Source organism: Sapajus apella, unplaced genomic scaffold (assembly GCF_009761245.1).
Source record: "Sapajus apella isolate SASKATOON/1434 unplaced genomic scaffold, GSC_monkey_1.0 scaffold2, whole genome shotgun sequence".
NCBI lineage: Eukaryota > Metazoa > Chordata > Mammalia > Primates > Cebidae > Sapajus > Sapajus apella.
Genome location: NW_022436942.1, coordinates 88,864,303 through 88,890,243, shown reverse-complemented (window position 1 = coordinate 88,890,243; position 25,941 = coordinate 88,864,303). Strand labels below are relative to the sequence as shown.

At 47.5% G+C, this 25,941-nt stretch overlaps 1 protein-coding gene and 1 non-coding gene across 3 annotated transcripts; one reads left to right on the top strand and one right to left on the bottom strand.

Moving 5' to 3' along the window:
* Positions 1-371: 371 nt before the first annotated feature.
* Positions 372-5,972, bottom strand: RAN (RAN, member RAS oncogene family). 2 transcript variants are annotated; one of them, XM_032244481.1, is made up of 7 exons: positions 5,591-5,840; positions 5,088-5,133; positions 4,804-4,888; positions 4,597-4,722; positions 2,993-3,180; positions 2,273-2,443; positions 372-2,174 (listed from the first exon to the last, which is right to left on the bottom strand). In XM_032244481.1, the coding sequence occupies exons 2-7, from the start codon at positions 5,121-5,123 to the stop codon at positions 2,130-2,132; spliced, it is 651 nt and encodes a 216-aa protein (XP_032100372.1). In that variant the 5' UTR covers positions 5,124-5,133; positions 5,591-5,840; the 3' UTR covers positions 372-2,129. The 2 variants fall into 2 exon arrangements, with proteins under 2 accessions (XP_032100372.1, XP_032100370.1); XM_032244479.1 differs by lacking the exon at positions 5,088-5,133 and having other exon boundaries at positions 5,591-5,972.
* A 2,215-nt stretch (positions 5,973-8,187) lies between these two features.
* On the top strand, positions 8,188-8,295 carry LOC116527804. Its single transcript, XR_004258741.1, has one exon. It is a non-coding gene; the product is annotated as a U6 spliceosomal RNA (small nuclear RNA).
* Positions 8,296-25,941: the final 17,646 nt, after the last annotated feature.

The window sequence follows — 25,941 nt, the reverse complement described above, 5'->3', positions numbered from 1 at the left end:
TAGACATTTTATGATTGATGATTTAAAAAACCCCATCCTAGTTTTTCAAAAACTGGCTCTCACAAATTGAAACTGCTCTCCAACACTTTACCACTACCAGTTTACCGATTTCACATTATATACAGACAAGACCCCTGCATTAACTGCTTTTCCTTTGTGACTCTGCTAACAAGCTGTTACTAGTATACAGTAACCTTGTATAAAGCTTCTAAGCCCTCCGTTAAGACACCAGACTTCAAAAAATGAAGAGCAGACTTTTCCCATTTGTACAATCCAGATAGAATTGACCCCCTCCCCTCCCTACCCACAAAAGATAATAATCTCTGCTAACCATTCACGATTTCCTAAAGCAATACTAGAGATTCAGAAAATCCAGGCAAAGTAGAAGCAATATATTTTGCAACAATTATTCTTCCAATAAATGACTTGTAAATCTCTCCCACACCATGTTAGACAGGTAAGTAACATCACTTCCAAATTTCAACTGTTACATAGAAGATCCAGAATGTCAACACCACTTGCATTCTACACAAGGTTACAAACAACACATATACCTTAAGTTCAAAATATCTGAATGAAAGGTTTCATCCCAATCACGGGAAAAAACTTCCCATCTCACACAGGCTGGTTAGAAGCTGGTTCTGAATACAGTGTCACACAGCAATTCAGATCTTAAGACACTCGAGGACTGTTGCCAGTTAATACAGTTAAATAGAACTTTATTCAGCTTCACCTTTTTCATTTTTCCACATATTTAAGTGATCCTTTCTACACCTTTTAAGGTAGGAAAGCAATCATCTCCAGATAATCAGACATCTAAAGAAAACTTTGGTAAACTGGACTATTAGTAGTTAACTGTATGAGGAAAAAATAGCTCCTATTTTTAAGATTCCTAACTGCTACAAGAATAGCGTTGATGGGATCGAACTCCTAATTAGGATAAAGACCTAATTCATTTTTAAATGTGGAAAATATACAAGATAAATTAAATGTTTAGTCTGATAAAAAAGTTTCACAAGCTGTTCTCTGTTACTGAGAAGCCCCCCCACCCGCCCCGCCACTGCGCCACTGCACCACGTTCCTAGTATTTCATCCATGTCCTGCTACGCTGCGCTGCCCTACAAATCCTCAGGGCAAAAAAAAAAAAAAACCCAAACAGTATAGTGTGTACTGCTTAAAAACTTAATGTTAAGACATCTTGAAAGTCCGGGAGTACCTGAAAACTGGGTAAACATGGACCATTTTCCTTGAGTATCAACTTTACACTAAGCATCTGACATTCAAACAGAAAAGTGCAAAATTTAGATTTTTTAACACCAAGAATTCCCAAGCTCCCGCCATCCAGACATTCCATCCTGTTTGAAGTTATCAAAACATTACTTTTGCCATAAAACAAAACCAAGTATTACTCTTAAAATATCTATTTGGTATGTACAAACCACATTTTTGTTGACAGGTCACAAATCTTGAGCAGGTTCTTCCCAAGATGACCCTACCTAGCCAAAATGAAGGTGGAACAGACATTGCTTTAGTTTAACTGCACTAATATTTACACCATTTAACTCTTCTAACCAAATAGTCTGTTGACCTGTCATGCTGAATTTGTTAAGACACAGCTCAAATGTACAAAAATAAAAAGTAGACATAGGGAGAAATTAACCTAATAGATTTCAAATTAAGTGACAGCAAGGCAATCCAAACATTAACATGGCATAAATTTCTCTATTTTAGTGGTTTCAAAATGCTACTTTTAAACAAGGGATGAGTTCACTTGGTTAGATATTTGAAATACAACTTTATTCTGATTCTAAACGAAAAGGAATGGGAATGACAGTAACAAACAAGATTTCACCACTGAATATTGTGATGTGACTGCAGCAGTCTCATATCTGAAACTCAAGGAATCAACTGCGTTCCAAACAGCTAAATATGCAGGTCCAAACAATGAAGGTATATTTTAAACTGCCACATTCACTCCGAAGCCCACTCATCTCCTTCAGCATCCCACAGATGAAGCACATGTTCCGCTTAGCTAGATAATAATGAGGTGGCACACACGCTGCACCGCTGACATCACAGGACAGCTGCCTATAAAACTAGACTTCTGACGCTGGGCTCCTGCTTCATTCTCACAGGTCATCATCCTCATCCGGGAGAGCAGTTGTTTGAGCAACCTAGATGAAGAGAGCAAAACTGTTAACACTCCAGATCAAAACTGCCAGGAATAAACAAGCCAAACAGAACAGCCTGGACAGCAAAGCGGCCACAATACCTCTAAGTCGTGCTCATACTGCGCTGCCAAAGCTGGGTCCATGACAACCTCTGGCGGGGCAAGAGCAGGCATGGCAACAAATTCCAAATTAGGGTCTCCAATGAGCTTCCTAGCAAGCCAGAGGAAGGGCTTTTCAAAGTTGTAGTTACTTTTGGCAGAAATGTCGTAGTACTGTTTAAAAAAGTAAAAATTAGTTTTTAAAATTGATTTTCCTAGAACATTCCAAGATAAGAAAAAGCTTCTTGGTGGGGCATGGTAGTGCATGCCTGTAATCCCAGCACTTTGGGGGGATGAGGTGGGAGGATTGCCTGAGGCCAGGAGTACAAGATCAGGCCTGGATAAAAGAGCAAGACCCCATCTCTACAAAAAATAAATTAGGTGGGTGTGGTGGTGAGTGCCTGTGGTCCCAGCTACTCAGAAGCCTGAGGTGGGAGGACTGCCTGAGCCAGGAGTTCAAGGCTGCAGTAAGCTATGTTCATGCCACTGCACTCCTGCCTGGGCAACAGGGCAAGACCCTGTCTCAAACAACAAAAGACACACACACTTCAGTTGACCAACCCTGACAACAGTGAAACCCCATCTCTATCAGTCTTTAAAAACAATAAAAATAGTATAAAGATAAAATTATTTCCATATATAATATACACTCTGGTCAATTTCATGGTCTTACATATCGTCTCCCCTAAGAGAAATAACTCAGAAGTTTTCATTTTCACACACCTGAAGATTCTTCTTTCGGTGGAAGACAATGGATTTTGCCTTCACTTTCCTGTCCTTAATGTCCACTTTGTTGCCACACAACACAATGGGGATGTTCTCACACACTCGCACCAGATCTCTATGCCAGTTAGGCACATTCTTGTAAGTAACTCTGGATGTTACATCAAACATTATGATGGCACACTGGGCTGAAAGGAACATATGTGGTAATTAGTACACTTAGTTTACTACACCAGTGAAGAACGCTAAGAACCAGTCTAGGATTCAACTAGTTACAGTCTTAGACCTGAGTCTCCTAGCTCTCTTCCTTCACTTTCAATTCTAAAAATGTTAATTCACAATTCTTCCTAAGCAAGATGAGCTGACCCTGTCAAACCTCCCTGATATACTTCATCATAAACAGTACTCTCATCCCAAAAAGTATCTCAAGTAGATTAATGATAAGTGAGATTCTGGAGAACCGAGCTGCCATATTCTGAGGGTAGAGCCTGGAAATACATTCTTCAGAAGGTCTTTAAATGGCATAGCTGACTACACCAGGAAATATTCCTGTCTTAAATCCAGACAGGCCAAGCAATGTGGCTCATGCCTGTAATCCCAGCACTTTGAGAGGCCGAGGTGGGTGGATCACCTGAGCTCATGAGTTCGAGACCAGCATGGGCAACATGATGAATCCCCATTTCTACAAAAAAAAAAAAAAAAAAAAAAAAATTGGTCAGGCACAATGGCCTGTGCCTGTAGTCCCAGCTACTCCAGAGGCTGAAGTGGGAGGATGGCTTGGCTCAGGAGGCAGAAGCTGTAGTGAACTGAGATCACACCACTGGGCCACATAGAGAGACCCTGTCTCAAAAAATAACAAACCCAAATAAAGTCTATATATTCACCTGCAGGGACAGCTATGGTATAGCTGAAAAGGCAAGAAACCGCAACTTTTTGGTTAAAGAATTTTTTGGGGAAAATTCTTGTGTTTATTCGTACATGCTAAAGGAAAACAAAAGGCATGGAATGATTCCAAATAATGTGTTATCAGCAAAGTGAGGTTCCAGGAGAGATGAGTATTTCCTTTACTCCTCTTTTTGGTATAATGAACGTTTTCCTTGCAATTTTTAAAAGTCAATCTATTTGAAAAAATACTCTCCGCAACTTAGTACAAACAATTTAACAAGAAATCAGCTAGTCTTGCATAACACTTGCTAAGATCCCTATCTTCTCTGGTCTAGTGTCTCGTGTTTTTTAATGGAGTAGAAGCAATCATTGATCACTACGCCAAAATACATACATGAACCTGTTTTCGTATACTGAACTGCTGTAACAGCCTGTTATTGTTTTAAACTATGACATGTACACAGGGTAAGTCATAGATTTTTCTAAACCATGCCTAGCATGACACAGCATGCAAATGACACAACTTTCATAAAATTTTCTCCTCTGCCACCAAAATGGTGGTCAACTCCCTGAAGCTCACGTTTTTTAACCCAAAAATGACACAATTCCCATTACAGTATTAAGCACTGTTTATTGGAACAGACCTGATTTTCTATAACCTTGAAGACTGAAGTACACAAAACCTCTCAAAAACGGTTCATCAAGTTAGAAATGCTTACCTTGGATATAATAGCCATCTCTCAGTCCACCGAATTTCTCCTGGCCGGCCGTGTCCCACACATTGAACTTAATGGGTCCTCTGTTAGTGTGGAACACTAGGGGATGAACCTCAACACCCAAGGTGGCTGAAACGGAAACGATGCCATTGAGTGGACGCATTTACCCACTTCTCACCATGTCCACAGACAAGGTTTTCCCGCACATACCTACATACTTCTTCTCAAATTCACCAGTCAAATGACGTTTCACAAAGGTCGTTTTTCCGGTACCACCATCACCAACCAACACAAGCTGTTGGAGAACACACTTTGGAAGTAAACCCCAAACACTTCCCCTCGCAAGACCCCAGAGTCACGGAACCGTAACCGCCACCACTTAAAACAAAGAATGTGGATGCGGGGCCCGCTAAGCCATCGTGGGCCCGGGAGGAGGGACCCGCGAGGCGCACGCGGTCCGGCCCGGCCGCCTCCCGCCCTGCAGGGTTACCTACTTTAAACTGGACCTGGGGCTCTCCCTGCGCAGCCATCGCGGCGTTCCTGCGGAGGCAGAGGACGGAGACGAGCGCTCGCGCGGCCCCGCAGCCCATCGCGGCCCCGCTCCCGCGCCCCCCGCGCCCCACGTGCCCGCCCCACAAAGGCCTCCCGCCCGCGGCGCCATGGCGGCCGGGCCTGGGAGCGGGAAGGCGGCGGGCGGGGCCGGCATCCGGGTCGGCGGGACCCGAGAAACGACGGACGGAGGGGTCGGGATGGAGACGAGACCGGGACCGGGACCGGGATGGGAGCGGAGGATGAAACCGGGGTTCGCGGGGGCGGGCGCCGACCCCACGCCCGTCTCTTGCCCCGGCCCGGCCGGGCCCGCGCCACCCACCTACTCACAGCCGCTCGCTGCCCCGGGGCCGGCCACCAGCCCGGGCCCTGACCCCGGCCACGGCCCCTGTCCCGCCGCCGCGGCCCCCGTCCCCACCCGGCGCTGCCCGGCCAGCCGCGTCGCTACCTTCCAGAAGCGTCTCCGCGCCCGTCCGACTGAGGCTGGAAAGATGGCGGAAGCGCAATTCAAACGCCGGAGACGCAGCCGACGCCGGCGCGCGGGCAGGGGCGGGGCCGGCGCGGGGCGGGGCTGACAAGGGGCGGGGGCAACGGCGCGGCGCCCGCCCACGTGGCCCGCGCGTGCGCGCACGCACGCAACCCGGCTCGGTTGGCCGCTCCCGCGGTCCCAGAGCATAGGGTGGGGCAGTAGGAGCGGTGGACCGCGTGGGAGGGCAAGGCGGGAGCGCGCACGCGCGCCGACCCGCGGGTCCCACGTGCGCCGACACCCAGGGCGGGCTCCCGGGCGCGCATGCGCCAACCGTGAGGCGGCGCGCTCGTGGACCGGAGATGCTGGGCGCGGCCGGACAAGCGCGGCTCTGCGGCCTCCCCGGCGGGAGGCGGGATTCGCTCGGGCAGACGCGGTCAGGCACGCGGCTTCCAGGCGCTGGCCAGCCTGTTGTTTTTCTGCGCCCCGTGGGGTGAGGGTACTTAGAGTCCCGGGGCGTAGGGTGAGCGCAGGACGGGTAGGTGACAGAATGAATGAATGAATGAATGAATGGGTCCTAGGCCGGGGTCAGCCCGCGCCTCTGTCTCCCCAGAGCTTAGCTTTCACGCCCCCAGGCCCAGGGGCAGTTGGAGAGCGAGGCATCAGAGAGGGATGCGCCCAGCCAGGAAAACAGGTACTTATCTCCCTTGAGACGCAGTCCCGCTGTATTGCCCAGGCTGGTCTCGAACTGCCAGGCTCACACAATCTTCCTGTCTCGGCCTCCTACAGGCGCACACTACATCCGGGCTAATTTTGTTTTTTAATTTGTCACATAGGATCTCACAGTGTCTCCCAGTCTGGCCTCAAGGGATCCGCCCTCTTCAGCGTCCTAAAGCGCTGGGATTGCAGATGCAGTCACCGTGCCCGGCCATAGCACCCCTTCTCGCAGCGTTTCACAGGTCGGCAGCCATGGCGGCCGCGTCCTGCAAACGAAATGATGAAATTTTGTTTGCAATATGGGCGGGTCTTCCAGCGCTAGCTACCATCGGGGGCGGAATGAGGAAGTGCTCGGGCTCCCAGCCCCCTGTGGGGCTGAAGCTGTGAAGAGCTCAGGCCAGGTTGAGCTAGAGGGACCCACAGGGCCTTCCTGGGCGCCTCTGCCGACATGCAGGCAGATAAAGGCCCAAATCAGCGCAGTCAAGCGCCTCAGAAAAGAGATCCCCGTGGGGAAAGAGCCCCAGGGACCGAGGGGTCCGCCCTGCAGTCACGAGCACATTTGGCGAGTCCAGTGGGAACCCCAGTGACGCAAACTACACAAGGCGGGCGAGAACCGGCCTGCTGGAAACCCAAGTCCGATCTCCCCCAGGACCCTCAGGGGAGCGCCAACCACCTCTCAGACGCTGCTGGTGGGAGAGCAGAATCTAACAGCAAAACGGGAATGCCCATTGCTTGTGACCCTGGATTTCCGTTTCTCGGGAGAGGCCCTGAGGTGAAACTTATGCCTCCTGCATGTGCACAACATTTAATGCTGTAGAACATTGAAAAGGGAAGATGGTCATCTGTCTGAACAGGTTAGATAGATGTCAAAAGGATAATGTTGAGAAAAGTGATAATCGCTTTATAAAGCCTCGGCCACCTGTAATCTCAGCGCTCTGGGAGCCCGAGGTAGGAGAGCCCTCAAACCCAGAAGTTCCAGGCTGCGGTGAGCAATGACCGCACCATTGCATTCCAGCCTGGGAGACGGACCAAGACCCTGTCTTCAAATATGAATACATAGGCCAGTCGCGGTGGCTCACGCCTGTAATCCCAGCACTTTGGGAGGCCGGGGTGGGCGGATCACATGACGTCACGAGTTCGAGACTAGTCTGGCTAACATGGTGAAACCCCGTTTTTACTAAAAATACAAAAAATTAGCCAGGCGTGGTGGCATGCGCCTGTAATCCCAGCTACTTGGGAGGCTGAGGCAGGAGAATGGCTTGAACCTGGGAGGCGGAGAATGGGCTGAGATTGCACCATTGCACTCCAGTTTGGGCAACAAGAGCGAAACTGTCTCAAAAAAAAAAAAAAAATCAATATGTAAAGCCTAACACTATATGTAATTTTACCTAGAGGGAATATATATATACACACATTATATTTATAGCATAATGCCATTTATATAATATTTTTACAAATACACATAGAACAAAAGCATATTGGTCATTTTTAAAAAAGCATTTTTTTTAATTGACTGCGAGGATCTATACACTGTATCCTGATTGTTATTCCTTCAAGAAAGGGTAGAAAGGAGTGTGATGGAACTGAGCAGAGGAGTCAAACAAGACTTTACCTACAATGTTCTATTTTTTTCTTCTTTTTTTGAGACAGAGTCTCTCTTTGTTGGTCAGGCTGGAGTGCAGGGGTGCGATCTGGGCTCCCCACAACCTCCACCTCCCAGGTTCAAGCGATTCTCCTGCCTCAGCTTCCTGAGTAGCTGGGATTACCGGCCTGCACCACCATGCCCGGCTATTTATTTATTTTGTTTATTTTTTGTATTTTTAGTAGAGACGGGGTTTTATTATGTTGGGACAGGCAATCGAGTGGTCACTTTGGCAGCACGTATACCAAAATTGGAATGATACAGAGGAGAATAGCATGGCCCCTGCACAAGGATGACAATTTTGTTTTTTGAGATGGTGTCTTGCTCTCGTCACCCAGGCTGGAGTACAGTGGCGCAGTCTTGGCTTACTGCAACCTCTGCCTCCCGGGTTCAAGCGATTATTCTGCCTCAGCCTCCTGAGTAGCTGGGACTACAGGCAACCGCCACCACACCCGGCTAATTTTTGTATTTTTAGTAGAGATGGGTTTTCACCATGTTGGCCAGGCTGGTCTTGAACTTGTAACCTCAGGTGATCTACTCGCCTCAGCCTCCCAAAGTGCTGGAATTACAGGCGTGAGCCACCGTGCCTGACCTTGCAGAGTATTTTATAGGCCAGGTATTTTGTACCCTGTCTTTTCATTTGTATTTCTCTTATGCTTCCTCATCATTAGATACAGCTCATGCAGTTTGGGTAGAGAAACCACAAAATGATGTTGTGTCCTTCTTAGTGTCTGATCAGGAGGCACAGAGTGGATCTGTTTGTTTTTTAGCGACAGGGTATTTCTCTGTCACCCTGATTGGAGTGCAGTGCTGTGAGCATGGCTCACTGCAGCCTAGAACTCCTGGGGTCAAGTGATCCTCCCACTTCAGCCCCCCAACAACCCCCCAAGTAGCTGGGACTACAGGCACGCACCACCACACCCAGAATTTTTTTTACTTTTTTGTAGAGCTGGGGTCTTGCTATATTGCCCAGTCTTGTCGCAAACTTCTGGCCACAATTTTCCTGCCTTAGCTTCCCAAAGTTTTGAGATAACAGGCTTGGTCCAGGCCCAGAGTGAGCCTTTAAAACCGTATCAGATCATCCTCCTCCACCTTAAAACCCTGCAGTCATTTCCTGTTTGTCTCACTTAGATCCGTGAAATCTAGCCAGGGAGGTCCCATGGGCTCTAGCTCATTTCTACCTCTCCTACCTCGGCTCCTGCCTCTCCCTGTAGCCTCACAAGCATTGCCATATCTTACACCAGCCAAATTTGTTCCTGCCACAGGACCTTTGCACTTACTGGTTAATTCTCTTCCTTTGGCCAGGTGCAGTGGCTCACGCCTGTAATGCCAGCACTGGGAGGCTGAGGTGGATGGATCACTTGAGGTTCGAAGTGCAAGACCAGCCTGGCCAATGTGCTGAAACCCCATCTCTACTATAAATACAAAAATTAGCCTGGCATGGTGGCATGCATCTGTAATCCCAGCTACTTGGGAGGCTGAGGCAGGAGGATCACTTCAGCCTGGGAGGTGGAGGCTGCAGTGAGCCATGATTGTGCCACCGCCAGCCTGGGCAACTGAACAAGACCCTGCCTCAAATAAACAAACAAAATGCTGTTCCCCACACATCTTGGCCTGACGGGCACCTTCTCACGCTTCAGGCCCCTGACCACCCCCAGGCCTCTGCCACCTCAGCACCCATTTTATTTTCTTCAGAGCACTTATTGAGAACATATTGCTTAATTGTTTACATGCTTGTTTTTAAATCTTTCATTCCTTCACTAAAATAAGTGACATACCATGTCATGATATTCAAAGTATCTAGCACAGTGCCTGTCACATAATGTATGCTTAAAAAATATTTATTGAAATATTGAATGAATTACTTTTTCTGTTGTGTTTTTGGTTTTCAGAGGCACAGTCTTGCAATGTTGCCTGGGCTGGAGTACAGTGGCATGATCATAGCTCACTGCAGCCTCCAACTCCTGGCCTCAAATGAACCTCTTGTCTTAGCCTCCCAAGTAGCTTGGATTACGTGTGTGTGTGCCTCCTGGGTGAATTACTCCTGACCCTTCTACGCGCAGGAAGGGGAATTCGACACAGCAGCGTTCTATTCTAATAATAAACATGCAGGCCTATTGAATGTTAATAATGGTACCTCATGGCAAAGACTAATCTTTGCACGCACTGTACTCCGGCCTGGGTAACAGAGCGTGACCCTGACTCACAAAATTTTTTTTTAATTTAAAAATAAGGGCTGGGTGCAGTGGCTTATGCCTGTAAACCCAGCACTTTGGGAGGCCGAGGTGAGGGGATCACTTGAATCGAGAAGTTCAAGAGTGGCTTGGGCAACATAGTGAGGCCCCATCTGTATATTTTTTTAAGTTTCTAATAAAATTTTTAAATAAAATTGTTTATAATCTTTTTAACTTTTATTTTTTAGATGGAGTCTCACTCTGTCACCCAGGCTGGAATACAGTGGCACAATCTCGGCTCACTGCAACCTCCGCCCCCTGGGTTCAAGCGATTCTCCTGCCTCAGCCTCCAGAGTATCTGGGATTACAGGCACGCATCACCATGCCTGGCTAATTTTTGTATTTTTAGTAGAGATGGGTTTTCGCCATGTTGGCCAGTCTGGTCTTGAACTCCTGACCTTGGGTGACCCGCCCACCTCGGCCTCCCAAAGTGCTGGGATTACAGGCATGAGCCACCATGCCCAGCCTGTAGTATTTTTTTAATTTAAAAAAAGTGAAAAAAAAAATATTTTTAAAACAAAAAAAATAAAGATGAGAACAGTGCTGAGTGTACTCTTCGGTGGCCCATACTAAACAGAATCTTCTAGGCTGTTGTCTGACCTGTGCTGAATGGGTCACAACATGATTTATATCTGAGCTCACTGACAGCATTTTAAGATTTGATGGTTTTATGTCTAGCAATTCTTTGATCCCTCTCCATTGAAAAGGTTGATTCCAATGAATGTCTCCTTGTGTGTGAGCTGGACTTGGCGACTTATTTCTAACAAGCGGAATATGTCAGAATTGACAGTGTGTTACTTTGGAAACTAGGTCACAGAGGCTCTGTGGCTAGAATCACTCTGTGGGGACCCAGTCACCATATTATGAGGACAAACACAGCCCTACAGACAGGTTCTTGTGACAAGAATCTGAAGTCCCCTGCAAAGACGCTGTATAAACCTGCCAGCCAGCCAGGTGTGGTGGCTCATCCCTGTAATCCCAGGACTTTGCGAGGCCAAAGCAAGAGAATCACTTGAGCCCAGGAGTTTGAGTCCAGCCAGGGCAACATAGTGAGACCATCTGTACAAAAAATTAACATAAAAAAAATTAGCTCGGCACGATGGCATTGGCCCACAGACCCAACGACTCAGGAGGCTGAGGCCAGAGTATTGCTTTGGGCCCAGGACGTGAAGGCTGTGGTGAGCTATGATCCTGCCACTGCCCTCCAGCCTAAGAGAGAGACCCGGTCTCAAAAAACCAAAACGAAACGAAACAAGAACACCTGCCAGCCACACGAGTGCGCCATCCTGAAATCATATCTTCCAGCACTGGTCAAATCTTCAGGTGACTGTAGCCTTAGCTGACACCTTACCTGCAAATTCCATGAGACCTGAATCCAGTTAAGTCACACAGAAACTGTGAGATAAAAAGGGTTTATTTTTGTTTTCAAGCCATTAACTTTATTACACAGTAATAGATAACTGATATAAAAGATAAGGGCATTTCACATAAAATCTAGGTATCTGGATTCCTTTGAAAGTCATAATAAGAGGCCAGGTGCGGTGGCTGACGCCTGTAATTCCAGCACTTTGGGAGGCTGAGGTGGACGGTTGATGAGGTCAGGAGATCAAGACCATCCTGGCTAACATGGTGAAACCCCGTCTCTACTAAAAATACAAAAAATTAGCTGGGCATGGTGGCACACTCCTATAGTCCCAGCTACTCAGGAGGCTGAGGCAGGAGAATTGCTTCAACCTGGGAGGCGGAGGTTGCAGTGAGCTGAGATCGCGCCACTGCACTCCAGCCTGGGCGACAGAGTGAGACTCTGTCTAAAAAAAAAAAAAAAAAAAATGAAAATGGGCCAGGCATGGTGGCTCACATCTGTAATCCTGGCACTTTGAGAGGCCGAGGTGGGCTGATCACGAGGTCAAGAGATCAAGACTTCTTGCCAACATGGTAAAATCCCATCTCTACTAAGAATACAAAAATAGCTGGGCATGGTGGTATGCACCTGTAGTCCCAGCTACTTGGGAACCTGAGGCAGGAGAATCACTAAAACCCGGGAAGCAGAGGTTGCAGTGAGCCAGGATCATGCCACTACACTCCAGCTCTGGCGACAAAGTGAGACCACGTATCAAAAAAAAGAAAATCATAATAAGATTGAGAGGCCTTGAGTCTCATTTCTTGCGTGGCTACAACCTTCTGGAGGTATATAGCCGCTGCCCCCACAGACGGGGCAAACACTGCCAGCTGCCATTGCACCCTGCCTGCCATTCCCTATTGAATCTCAGACACAGGCCCCATGCCATTTGCCCGTTGTCATCTGATGCTCAGGCTGTTCTGTGTGTTTGCTTACCTGCCTGAGCCCTGAGTTGTTTGAGTTAGAAAACTCTACTGAGCGGAAGATATAGGAATGAAAAATTCATGGATATATTAGTTCATCCGCCTAATTAATATTAATTGAGCAACTGCTGTGTACCAGGCACTCTCCAGGGACTAGGACATTGAATAAAACAGACAGAAAATGAACCTGCGAATAAGTAACATCTATGAAATCGTGGTGATTACTAAGGTGAAAAATACAGCATTAAAGAAAATTCAGGCCAGGCTCGGTAACCACAAATGTCATCCCTGCACTTTGGGAGGCCAAGGCAGGTGGATCACTTGAGGCCAGGAGTTCGAGACCAGCCTGGGCTACATGGTGAAACCCCGTGTCTACAACAAATACAGAAGGGAGCCGGTGTGGTGGTTTGTACCTGTATCCCAGCTACTTGGGAGGCTGAGACAGGAAAGCTGCTTGAGCCCGAAAGGCAGAAGTTGTAGTCAGCTGAAATCATGCCACTGCACTCTAGCCTCGGTGACAGAGAGTGAGACTGTATGAAAAAGAACATACTGGTCAGGCACGGTGGCTCATGCCTGTAATCCCAGCACTTTGGGAGGCTGAGGCAGGCGGATCACCTGAGATCAAAAGTTTGAGACCAGCCTGACCAACATGGAGAAATCCCGTCTCTACTACAAATACAAAATTAGCCAAGCCTGGTGGCACGTGCCTGTAGTCCCAGCTATTCTGGAGGCTGAGGCAGGAGCATCGCTTGACCCTGAGAGGCAGAGGTTGTGGTGGGCCGAGATCATGTCATTGTACTCTAGCCTGGGCAACAAGAGTGAAACTCTGTCTCAAAAAAATTAAAAAAATAGGCTGGGTGCACTTGCTCATGCCTGTAATTCCAGCACTTTGGGAGGCAGAGGTGGGCAGATCACAAGGTCAGGAGTTTGAGAACAGACTGACCAATATGGTGAAACCCCACCTCTACTAAAACTACAAAAAAATTAGCCAGGCATGGTGGCACATGTTTGTAATTGCAGCTACTCTGGAGGCTGAGGAATTGCTTGAACTCGGGAGGCAGAGGTTGCAGTGAGCCGAGATCACATCACTGCACTCCAGCCTGGGCGACAGAGCGAGACTCCATCTCAATAAATAAATAAATTAATTAAAAAAAAAATATATATATATATATATAATATAAGCACAAGAATATAACAGAACTTCTCAAAGGTCAAGAGATGCCTGCGACACTTCACAGACATAGAGTTTCAAAATATACCTATTACATTTTCCACTATATAGTTATATTTTCAGTACTATTTTTAGGGTTTCAAAAATTGTGGACCATTTTCAATACGTACTTTTAGTAGATTGACTCTTCTAAGATGTGCCAGCACCCAGTGCAACATAACTGTGCTATTCATCAGATAATTATATGGTAGCATGGGCTTCTTGGGGCTGCCGTAACAAAATACAGATACCCAGCACCTTAAAATAGCAGAAAGTCATTCTTTCACAGCACAGGAGGGTGGAAGCCTGAAATTGAGGTGTGGGCAGAGCCGTGGTGCTCTGGTATCTGCAGGGAAGACTGCCCCATGCCTTTCTCTGTGATCCCAGTTAGTTATGAGGCTGAGGCAGGAGAATCATCTGAACCCGGGAGGCAGAAGTTTCGGTGAGCTGAGATTGAGCCACTGCACTCCAGCCTGGGCAACAGAGCGAGACCACCTCAAAAAAATAAAAATAAAAATAAAAATATATGTGTATATGGCCATAATATATATTGGCCATATATATTAGTAGCTCACGCTCGTAATCCCAGCACTTTGGAAGTGCTAGGCGGGCAGATCACCTGAGATCAGGAGTTTGAGACCAGCCTGGCCAACATGATGAAACTCTGTCTCTACTAAAAATACAAAAATTAGCTGGGTGTCATGGCGTGGGCCTGTAGTCCCAGCTACTCAGGAGGCTGAGGCATGAGAATTGTTTGAACCGGGGAGGCAGAGGTTGCAGTGAGCCAAGATCATGCCACTGCACTCCAGCCTGAGTGACAGAGCAAGACTCTACCTCAAAAAATAAATAAAATAAAATAATAAATATATGTATATAGGTACACAAGTAATATTAATTTGCACATGTATGTGTGTATATATATATATATATATTTACATTAATTCAGAATATACTTGGGTAGAATTGTTCAGAACCAGGGCAGGAGTTGAAGGCAAGCTGGGTGGCCGCTTTCCCCTGTGGGTCTCAGCAGTGTGTCTCAGGGGCCTGGTGCATGACCTCACCTGGCTGGAGGTGGGGAAGCACGGCGCTGCTAGCTCATCTGATAGGACTCTCTGCTGCACAAAGGAGTCACCGTATTGCTTAAGCCCAAGTTATTCAAACCTTCCCCTACAAACAGACCTTCAAGCCTTTCTGGCTCCTTTCCCATGAAAACAATGTAGCAGTTAGTATCCTTAAATATCTATGTTTGCACACTGAGGCTTTTATTTTATGGACCTTTAGATTCCTAGGTACTTTTTTGCTAGGTATTTTTTTTTTTTTTTAGACAGTCTTGCTCTGTCACCCAGGCTGCAATGCAGTGGTGCGATCTTGGCTCACCGCAACCTCCGCCTCCTGGGTTCAAGCAATTATCCTGCCTCAGCCTCCCGAGTAGCTGGGATTACAGGTGCCCACCACCACACCTGGCTAATTTTTTTGTATTTTTAGTAGAGATGAGGTTTCAACACATTGGCCAGGCTGGTCTTGAACTCCTGACCTCAAGTGATCTGCCTGTCTTGGCCTCCCAAAGTGCTGGGATTACAAGTGTGAGCCACCACACCCAACCTTTTTTCTTTTTTAAATAGAGATGTGGTCTCACTATGTTACCCAGTCTTCCCTGAAACTCCTGGGCTCAGCGGACCATCCCACCTGAGACTCCTGAGTAGCTGGCATTACAGGCATGGGCTACCATGCCCAACTGAAGTTATGTGTTTTCAATTTTTGTTTTCACTGGAAGTTGGGAAAATGCTGTCACACTGTGGTTTCAATCTTTAAATTCTATTTAAAATAAATAGAAAATATTTGATTGGTTAATGTGGAAAGTCCCTGGGTGTGGTGGCTCATGCCTGTAATCCCAGTAATTTGGGAGGCTGAGGTGGGAGGATCATTTTAGCCCAGGAGTTCAAGACCTGCCTGGGCAACATAGCAAGACCCCATCTCTATAAATAAGCAAGTAAATAAGTAAACAAGCTAAACAAAAGTCAGGATATGTGAAAAATTTCATGCTGTTTTCTTTTCATTCACATAAACGGATGCATTAAGTAATTCTCTGAAAGCTAAGCCCAGGGTATCTGTGGTTGGCAAATAATGGCCACATGGGGGTCCCAGCCCTGGTGGCTAGAAAGTGTCAATGTCTCCTTCTGTGGCAAGAGAGAGTTTGCCGTTGCATGAAAGGCGCAGATTTTCAGATGGGGAGATTATCCTGGATTGCACACATCTCCTGCCTAATCAGTTGAATCCTTAAAAGTGGAGCCTGTTTCTGACTGTGGTCAGAGAAAAAGACGCAGCTGTGGGGAAGGGTCAGGGTGGTGCCACGTTGCTGGTGCAGAAGACGGAGAATGGGTCAGGAGCCAGGAAACTCGGGCACCTCTGGAGGCCAGGAAAGGCAAGGAAGTGGATTCCCCCGGAAGCTGGCAGAAAGCAGCCTGCTTTACTCCACCATGTCTGCACCTGATGTCTGACCCCCGAAACTGCAAGATGGCAACTCTGTGTTGCCTTAGGCCGCTGACTTTGTAGCAACTTCTGAGAGAAAGCAAAGGAACCGGATATAGCATGTGACATCATATTTTGAAAGCTATTTCCAGATAATGTATTCGGCCCCATCTTTAAAAGGATAGCTTATTTCTAAACTTAAACTTTGCATAATGATAAATTAAACAAGGCAATTGCATTTTCAGATATCATTAAAGCTTCGTACCCGCTTAAATTTACATTCTGTATCCAGGATGAAGAGAAGACACATTGAATTCTAAGCCAGCTTTGGACTTACAAGCAGAAGAAACACTGTGATGGTCAACTGATATTCTCAATTCTTTAGGGCCAGGAATGGGGATGAATTTTAAATTTTCCCTATTACTTCATAAGTCCAAAAAAATAGAATACTTTGGAATCACATAATTTTATTGATTTATTTTTAACTAAAAACATTTTTGTAGACGCAGGGGTTTATCCATGTTGCCCAGGCTGGTCTTGAACTCCTGGCCTCAAGAGATCCTTCCACCTCGGACTCCAAAGTGCTGGGATTGCAGGCATGAGCCACCACTCTCAGTCAGGAATTTAAAATAGGTAGGAAGCTCACTGGGTTTTTATCCAAATTGCTGCTGAACAGAAGTCTTCTCCTAGCAGTGACAGGAGGTTAAATGGGCTAGAACGCTGTATTGTGAAACTGCCTTTGCAGATTATAAACAATGAGAGAAATCTAACATGACTGATTCCATCTTGCTTCTAACATCATAGGCTAAATATGTTTTTTCTTATCTAGCACAGAGGCCATGATAACCATGAGAGGGATTTAGTTTATGAAACTTGGAGGCAAGGGAAACTGATGCCTCTCTTGTCCAGAGATTGAAGCCTCATTCATGGGGAAAGTTAAAAATTACGGTAGAGGCTCGGGCTTTCCTAAAGAATAGGCACAGTTGAAGAATGACCTGCCATTCCTTGGCGTCTTTTCCTATAAGTTGCTGACTGCCCCAGAGTCACATAACTGGGCGGGGGCGGAAGGGAGATGTTACAAATTTATTAACTTCCCCCACTACTATAGATAACATCACTATCGTGAAAGCTAAAGAACTGGTCTTTGAGGCTGGTTGCAGTGGCTCATGCCTGTAATTCCAGCAGTTTGGGAGGCTGAGGCAGGAGGATCCCTTGAATTCAGGAGTTTGAGACTAGCCTGGGCAACAGAGTGAGACCCCCATCTCTACAAAAATCAAAATTAGCTGGGCGTGGTGGCAAGTGCCTGTAGTCCCAGCTACTTGGGAGGCTGAGGTGGGAACATCACTTGAGCCTAGGAGGTAGACTAGTGAGCCGTGATTGCACCACTGCACTCCAGCCTGGGTGACAGAGTGAGGTCTTGTCTCCAAAAAAAGAAAAAAGATGGCCAGTTGTGGTGGCTCACACCTGTAATCCCAGCACTTTGGGAGGCTGACGCAGGTGGATCACCTGAGATCGGGAGTTCGAGACCAGCCTGGCCAACATGGCACAACCCCATCTCTATTAAAAAATACAAAAAACTGCAAAATTTGCGTAGTACATTTATCAATTCAGGCATGGTGGTGGGTGCCTGTAGTCCCAGCTACTGGGGAGGCTGAGGCAGGAGAGTTGCTTGAACTGGGAGGCAGAGGTTGCAGTAAGCTGAGGTCGAGCCAGTGTGTTCCAGCCTGGGCGACAAAGCAAGACTCTGTCTAAAAAAAAAAAAGATCATTTTCAGATTTTGCATTTTGGTAGACCAAGAGATGCCACCTTGTCCTGAGAACCTTCTGCCCTTCCTGGGACCTGACTCATCTGTGCAAAAACACCCCTGGGATTCCATACCCAGCCAATCAGTTGTTCCAGTTCCCCAGACCCCTGCCTGTCAAGGTACCCTTTAAAAACCTGAGCCTCCAAGTCGCAGGGAGAGGAGCTTGAGAAGCTTCTCCCAGTTCTCTCAATTGGCTGGCCCTCTAGTTATTAACTCGTTCTTTGCTGTGGCACCTGCTGTTCTCATTAACTCCTCCAGGACAGCAGACAAGAAGAACCCATCAGCCTGTGACACCCTCACAGGAAGAGTGCTCATTAAATTAAGCCACAAATGTGATCAGAACCAACGTAGTCACTCTGCAAACGAAGACTGTAAAGATCACAAACTTGTAATTTGCCATAACTCACCTGCCGCATTTACTCACCCGTTTACTTTTGAATGGATAAATATACTAAGCAGAATTTGCAGAGTAACCTTTTTCTTTATTAATTCACTTAACAAATATTAAAAACATGTGTGTCAGGTGCGGTGGCTCACACCTGTAATCCCAGCAATTTGGGAGGCTGAGGTGAAAGGATCACTTGAGGTCAGGAGTTCAAGACCAGCCTGGGCAACATGGCAAAACCTCGTCTCTACTAAAAATACAAAAATTATCCAGTGTGGTGATGCGCACCTGTAATCCCAGCCACTGAGGAGGCTGAAGCAAGAGAATCGCTTGAACCTGGGAGGGGGAGTTTGCAGTGAGCTGTGATCTCACCACTGAGCTCCAGCCTGAATGACAGAACAAGACTCCGTCTCCAAAAAAACCACAAAACAAACAAAACAAAAAACAAAACAACAACAAAAAACCCTCATGTGTGGGCACCATTCTAGGTGTGGAAGATAATTTGTGAACAAAGCAGATAAAAATCCCTGCCCTTAGGTTCCTGAGGAGGAAGGCAGGTAAGAAACAGCAGATGGCCATGTGCTGAGCAGCGCCTGGGGAGGTGGAAGGTGCACGGGAAAAGTGCACAGAAAAAGGAATATGCTGAGGGTGTCCCAGGTGGACAAGAGCCCGAATTCCATCTTCCTCTCGGTTCCCAAAACAGAGCTTCTGAAATCCTTGGAATTTCCAAGTGATGGTGTGATAGTGGCTTTTGTTATTCGTAACAGGGCCTTTCACCTGGTCCAGGGTTTGTGCTAACGAGGTGACTCCTGGTGGGTCCTAGGTGGCCTCTAGATGGGGGCTCGTTGCCAGGGGAACCAACTTCGGGATTAGAGGGTGGGACTTTCAGCCCCACCCTTGATCTCTGGTGGTTGGGAGGTGCTGGAGATTGCATTCATCACCACTGGGCAATGATTTCAGCAGTCATGCTCACCAAATGGGCTCTCTGTAAACACCCGCAACTATAGGGCTCTGTGGGCTTATGGGTTGGTGAATGCTGGGAGGGGCTGAGAGGAGCAGCTGGCACAGAGGCCTGGGCAATGCACTGTTGCCTGGGTAACACAGTAAGACCCCATCTCTATAGAAAAGCAAAATTGTCCGGGTGTGGTGGCACAAGCCGGTACCTGCTGTCCACAGTGCTGTCACAGAACAGTTCAAAGTGGGTGACAAATTCTAATCGATGGGTCCCAACAGGCCTCACAGGAAAGTCACGGAACCAAAACCCTGAAGAAGGCATGGGACACAGCTGGTCCCTGTGGGGACAGAGCAGTTCCCCAGAGGAGGCCAGGGAGGTGGGGATGAGGCCTGAGAGGCACTGGCTGAGCTCGGAGTGTGCAGGCCCCAGTGCTGCTGCCAGGGTTTTGCCTGGAGGCTGGGGCGGAGGAGACCCCTACCCTCTGCAAGCTCCCGGAGCCCCCTGCTCCTGTGTGGAAGGCATGGCTGGCCTCCTCCCCAGATTCCCATCTGTCTCGGGTCCAGTTCCTGGGAAACACGAAGTTATTGGAAGAGTCGATACCCAGGGAGAAGAGAGGGAAGTGGGATTGGGAAGCGGGGGTTGACGGCAAGGTCTCACCAAGGTGCCCTGCCCTGAGTTCTGGCACGTGCGCAGCCGCTGGGGTTGTCCCACCTCACAGCAGTGGGCACTGTGGTCTGCAGCCACCCCAGGAAGCAGTGCTCAGTGAGGGACTCAGGTGAAAGCTGTGGCTCCCACCACACGTGGCACAGTGGGCAGGGAGTCCCTGCAGCCCCAGAAGGATCTGGGAGGCCCACAGTGGCATCTCCAGGGCGGCATCTCCAGGGCATCATCTCAGGAGGCTCTTCCCAGTCAGCCTGCCTGAAGTGGCACAGTCCCAACACCCTCTGTCCCCTTTTCCTGCACTGCATCATTTTTCTCTGGCACACTTGACACCCAGAACTTATTATATGTTTTGCTGTTTGGAGGGGCGGGGAGGTGGGTCCTTGCCCTGCTGCCCAGGCTGGAGTGCAGTGGTGTGATCAGAGCTCAATGCTCAGTACAGCCTCAAGCTCCTGGGCTCAAGCCATCCTTCTGCCTCAGCATCCTGAGTAGCTGGGACTACAGACACATGCCACTGCACCCGGCTAACTTTAAAAGATTTGTTATAGATCCTGGCTGTGTTGCTCAGCCTGGCCTCAAACTCCTGACCTCAAGTGATCCTCCCACCTTGCAGTCCCAAAGCACAGCAATTACAGGTGTAGCCACAGTGCCTGGCCTTTCTCCTTATCTTGTTTGTTTCCTACACACACATGCACACACACATGCAAATACACACGCATTCTCACACGCACATGCACACATATATACACACACACACACACTTCCACCCTTGAATATAAGCTTTGCGAAGGCAGGAATTTTATAGTCTGTATGCTACAGAATTCTATATTCCTAGTGCATAGAATGGTATGTGGCACATAGTGATGTGAACCCAAATGTCTCTGAGACACAGGTCTCAGTCAGTTTAGAAAGTTTATTTTGCTGAGCTTAAGGATGCATCCATGACAGCCTCAGGAGGTCCTGATGACTTGTGTCCAAGGTGGTTGGGGCACAGCTTGCTTTTGTACATTTTTGGGAGACATAAGCCATCAATCAATACACGTTGGTTCGGTCTGGAAGGGCAGGAGAACTCGAAGTGGTGGAGGGGGAGGTTTCCAGTTCCTACATAGATTTGACATTTTTTTGATTGGAAATTGGTTGAAAGAGTTACCATCAATAGAAAGAAATATCTGGGTTACAATAGGGGTTATGGAGACCCAGGTTTTATCATATGGTGGAAGCCTCCAAGTAGCAGGTTTCAGAGACAATAGATTGTAAATGTCTCTTAACAGACTTAAGTCTGTGTTGATGTTAACACTGTTCAGCTTCTCCTGAATTCCAAAGGGAGGAGGGTATCATGAGGCATGTCCAATCCCACTTCCCGTCATGGACTGAACTAGTTTTTCAGGTTAATTTTGGAATGCCCTTGACTGAGAGGAGGAGTCCATTTAGATGGTTGGGGAGCTTAGAATTTTATTTTTGGGGCTGGGCATGGTGGCTCATGCCTGTAATCCCAGCACTTTGGGAGGCTGAGACAGGCAGATCACGAAGTCAGGAGTTCAAGACCAGCTTGACCAACATGGTGAGAAACTCTGTCTCTACTAAAAATACAAAAATTAGCTGGGCGTGGTGGCACATGCCTGCAATCCCAGCTACTCAGGAGGCTGAGGCAGGAGAGGTTGTAGTGAGCCAAGATCATGTCACTGCACTCCAGCCTGGGTGACAGAGCGAGACTTCATCTCAAAAAAAAAAAAAAAAAAAAAGAATTTTATTTTTGGTTTACAATGGGTACTAAATACACATTTCTACATAAATGAACAATATTATCTTATTTGCTCCAGTTATCTACTGCATAATCAACTGCCCAAAAACTTAATGGCATAATAATGATTTATAATTTCTCATGATTCTGTGAAAGAAAAATAAGTACTTGAGACCCCAATTCAATCTGTCAAAAGAAAAAAAATTCTCAGCACATGAATGGCCAGACCCTCCCTTTTCCCCTGAAACCTTTAAATACTGAAGCCCTTTAAATACTGAAGCCCTCAAAATCATCTTTGGAGAAAGGCATAGGTCACAGATGATTGCTTCTGTGAGTTTGTGTTTATGTTTTCCAGGCATGTCCTTAACCTACATTGATTGAGACTTGTCTCAGATACTTTTTGGTTTATAGTTCTGAGGGTCAAGAATATGGGCAGGGCTCAGCCTGTTGGTTCTTCTGCTCCGGGTGGTGGTGGTTGGGGTCCACTCACTTGCTACATTCAGCTGGCAGCTGGGTTGTGGTGGAATACCCAAAATGGCTTCACTCACTAGTGCTTTTGTTTTTTGTTTTTATTTATTTATTTGAGATGGAGTCTTGCTCTGTTGCCCAGGCTGCAGGGCAGTGGCATGATCTCAGCTCACTGCAAACTCTGCCTCACCAGTTCAAGCAATTCTCCTGCCTCAGCCTCCTGAGTAGCTGGAAGTATAAGTAACAACCGCCCCGCCTGGCTGATTTTTGTATTTTATCTAGTGGAGATGGAGTTTCACCATGCTGGCCAGGCTGGTCTCAAACTCCTGACCTCAAGTGATTTGCCTGCCCTGGCCTCTCAAAGTGCTGGGATTACAGTATGAGCCACCACACCCGGCCTGTTTTTTGCTTTTAATAGACACAGGGACTCATTCTGCTGCCCAGGCTGGAATGCAGTGGCGCAATCACAGCTCACTGCAGCCTTGACCTCCTGGGCTCAAGTGATTCTCCCACTTCAGCCTCCCAAGTAGCTGGGACCACAGGTGTGCACAACCACGCCTGGCTAATTTTTTATTTTTTGTAGAGACAGGGTCTTGCTATATTGCTCAGGCTCGTCTTGAACTCCTAGACTTAAGCAATCCTCCCACTTTGGCCTCACAAAGTGCTGGGATTACAAGTCACATGCTTGGCCTCCATTGCTCAGTATTTATTAACTTTCTCAGATTTTCTGTAGGAAGCAGTAAAGAGTATTTTTAAATATTTTCTTCATTTAATGAAGCAAATTTGTCGTCATCTTTTATAAGGCAATATCATTCCTTATAATGAAGGGTTTATGTCCTTGAAGCCTTAGTGCTTTTAAAACAGACCAAGGGCCGGGCACCATGGCTCAAGCCTGTAATCCCAGCACTTTGGGAGGCTGAGGAGGGAAGATCGCTTGAGCCCAGCAATTCAGGACCAGCCTGGGCAACATATGGAGACCCTGTCTGTACAAAAAATAAAATTAGTGGGTCGTGGTGACATACACCCGTAGTCCTAGCTACCTGGGAGGAGGAGGTGGGAGAATCGCTTGAGCCAGGAAGGTGGAGGCTGCAGTGAGGTGAGATGGTGCCACTGCGTCCAGCCTGTGCCACAGAGTGAGACCCTGTCTCAAAACCAAAACAAAAACACTATGCTAAGTCCCCGTTACCCATCTCCCTTTCTGCCAGCTTCTCTGCCTACTTGCTGGAAACATTACTCTGTACAGTCAGGGTGTTCAGCCAGGCTTGTACACTGGGGAACACAAAGGCTACGAATATAAATCTAAGAATCCCATAAATCTGCATGCCATGTTACTAATGTCCTCTAATCTTCAGAGTGTTGGCTGAAACTTCAGTGTGCTTAGGAATCAAGGCTATAAAGAAAGAACGAGATCATGTACTTGGCAGCAATGTGGATGGAACGGGAGGTCATTGTTCTTAGCACATGAACGCAGGAACAGAACACCAAATACTACGCTGTCTCTTATAACTGGAGCTAAATGATGAGAGCACATGGACACGTAGAGGGGAACAGCACACACTGAAGCTTTCGGAGGGTGGAGGGTGGGAGAAGGGAGAGAATCCTGACCAATAACTAATGGGTATTAGGCTTAGTACCTCGGTGATGAAATAATCTGTACAGCAAACCCCCATGACACAAGTTTACCTATATAACCAACTGGCATGGCGACCCCTCAACTTAAAAGTAAAAAAAAAAAAAAAAAAAAGAATCAAGGCTACTGCAAATCCCTTCCCCTCCCCTCCCCCGCTCCCTTCCCCTCCCCTCCCCTCCCCTCTCTTCTCTTCCAGGCAGGCTCTTGGTCTGTCCAGGCTGGAGTGCAGTGGTGTGATCCTCGCTCACCATAACCTCCACCTCCCGGGTACAAGCTATTCCCCTGCCTCAGCCTCCCAAGTAGCTGGCATGATGGGCACCCGCCACCATGCCTGGCTAATTTTGTGTATTTCTAGTAGAGACAGGGTTTCATCATGCTGGCCAGACTGGTGTAGAACTCCTGATCTCAGGTGATCTGCTGCTGGCTTCGTCTTCCCAAAGTCCTGGGATTACAGGCGTGAGCCATTGTTAAACAACCATTTCTGATGGGTGAGTCACGTCGGAGAAATAAACCCAATGGTCCAGAGGAAAGTGCTAGACTGAGCAGAGGGAAGCCGGAGTAGGTTAGGCTGAATAGAAGATGTGGATGTTGCCCGTGCGGCTGCAGGCTGTGAACTGTCGCATGTTTCCTGCTGTGACTTCAGCATGCATTCAGCTCTGTTCTCACTCTAGGTAGGCGCTTCTCACTCCCTGGGGACTAACTGAATATTTGATTTATTCAGTTCATGTCCACCAGAAACATGCTGTGTGGGTAGGGAAGGCTACCAAGATCAAGAAATCACCTTCCTTGCCCTGTGCATTCCTTCACTTGTCACATTTCTTGACAAGGGGAACATAATATGTTATGCATCCTCGGGGCCATATTTCTTCCTCTCCAGGAGCTATTACTGAATGACTCTTAGTTTCCTGTTGCTGCTGTACCAATGATAAAGATGTGGCAACTTTAGGGCCAGGCACAGTGGCTCATGTCGGTAATCTCAGCACTTTGGGGGGCCAGGCAGGCGGATCACTTGAGGTCAGGAGTTCAAGGTCAGCGTGGCCAACATGCTGAAACCCCGTCTTTACTAAAAATACAAAAATTAGCCGGGCATGGTGGTGGGCGCCTGTAATCCCAGCTACTCAGGAAGCCGAGGCAGGAGAATCAGAGAACTGCTTGAACCCAGGAGGCGGAGGTTGCAGTGAACCAAGATCATGTCACTGCACTCTAGCCTGGGCAAGAAAGGGATATTCTGTCTCAAACAAAACGAAACAAAACAAAAGATGTAGCAACTTTAAATAACGCAGATTTTTTAGCTCCCAATTCCGTAGGTCAGAAGCCTGGGTGGGCTCCACTGGTTCTCTGCTCTGGGTGTCACAAGGCTGAGATCAAGGTGCAGGCCCCGGGCTTTTGCTGGGAGGCACAGGGGAGATTCACTTCCCAGCCCACTCCATTGCTGGCAGAATGCAGTTCTTGGAACTCAGGAGCAGAGGCTGCCATTTCTTTGCTGGCTGTCTACTGGGGTCCACACATAGCTCCTCGAGGTCTCTCTTGGGCACTTGCATGGGGCTTCTACATTTCGGAGCTACAAGAGTGCATCACATGCTCACTCCTGGGGTCTCTCTGACTTCCCCTTCTGCTACTGCATCTTTTATTCCAGCTGGAGAAAGTTCTCTGCTTTTGAGGGCTTGTGTGATTACACTGAGCTAACTCCCAACTCCAGGAAAGTCTATGACCTGTGACCATACACTGTGCCATGTAATGTAACATAGTCACAGATTCTGGGGATTAGGGTGCGGCCTTCTACTGGGGTCCACTCTTCAGCCTGTTGTAGGTACTTAGACGGCATGAGTGGGGCAGCAGAGGGCTCTCCCCTGATCCACCAGGGATGTCAGGAGATCATCAGGTGCTGGTTCAACAACGATCACATTGCCTCTCTAAAAACGATCACTCAGCAGCTGCACCAGGGAGAGACAAGCTCCTGATGGTCCACAGCTGTGACATTAAAGAGTTAATCTGAACGCAGGTGCCAGGGAAGCAGAAAGGGATTCCAATAAAATCTCAGGTATTGGGCAAGTGAGTCTGAACTTGTGCATTAAGAGACAATGGTGGAGTATGAC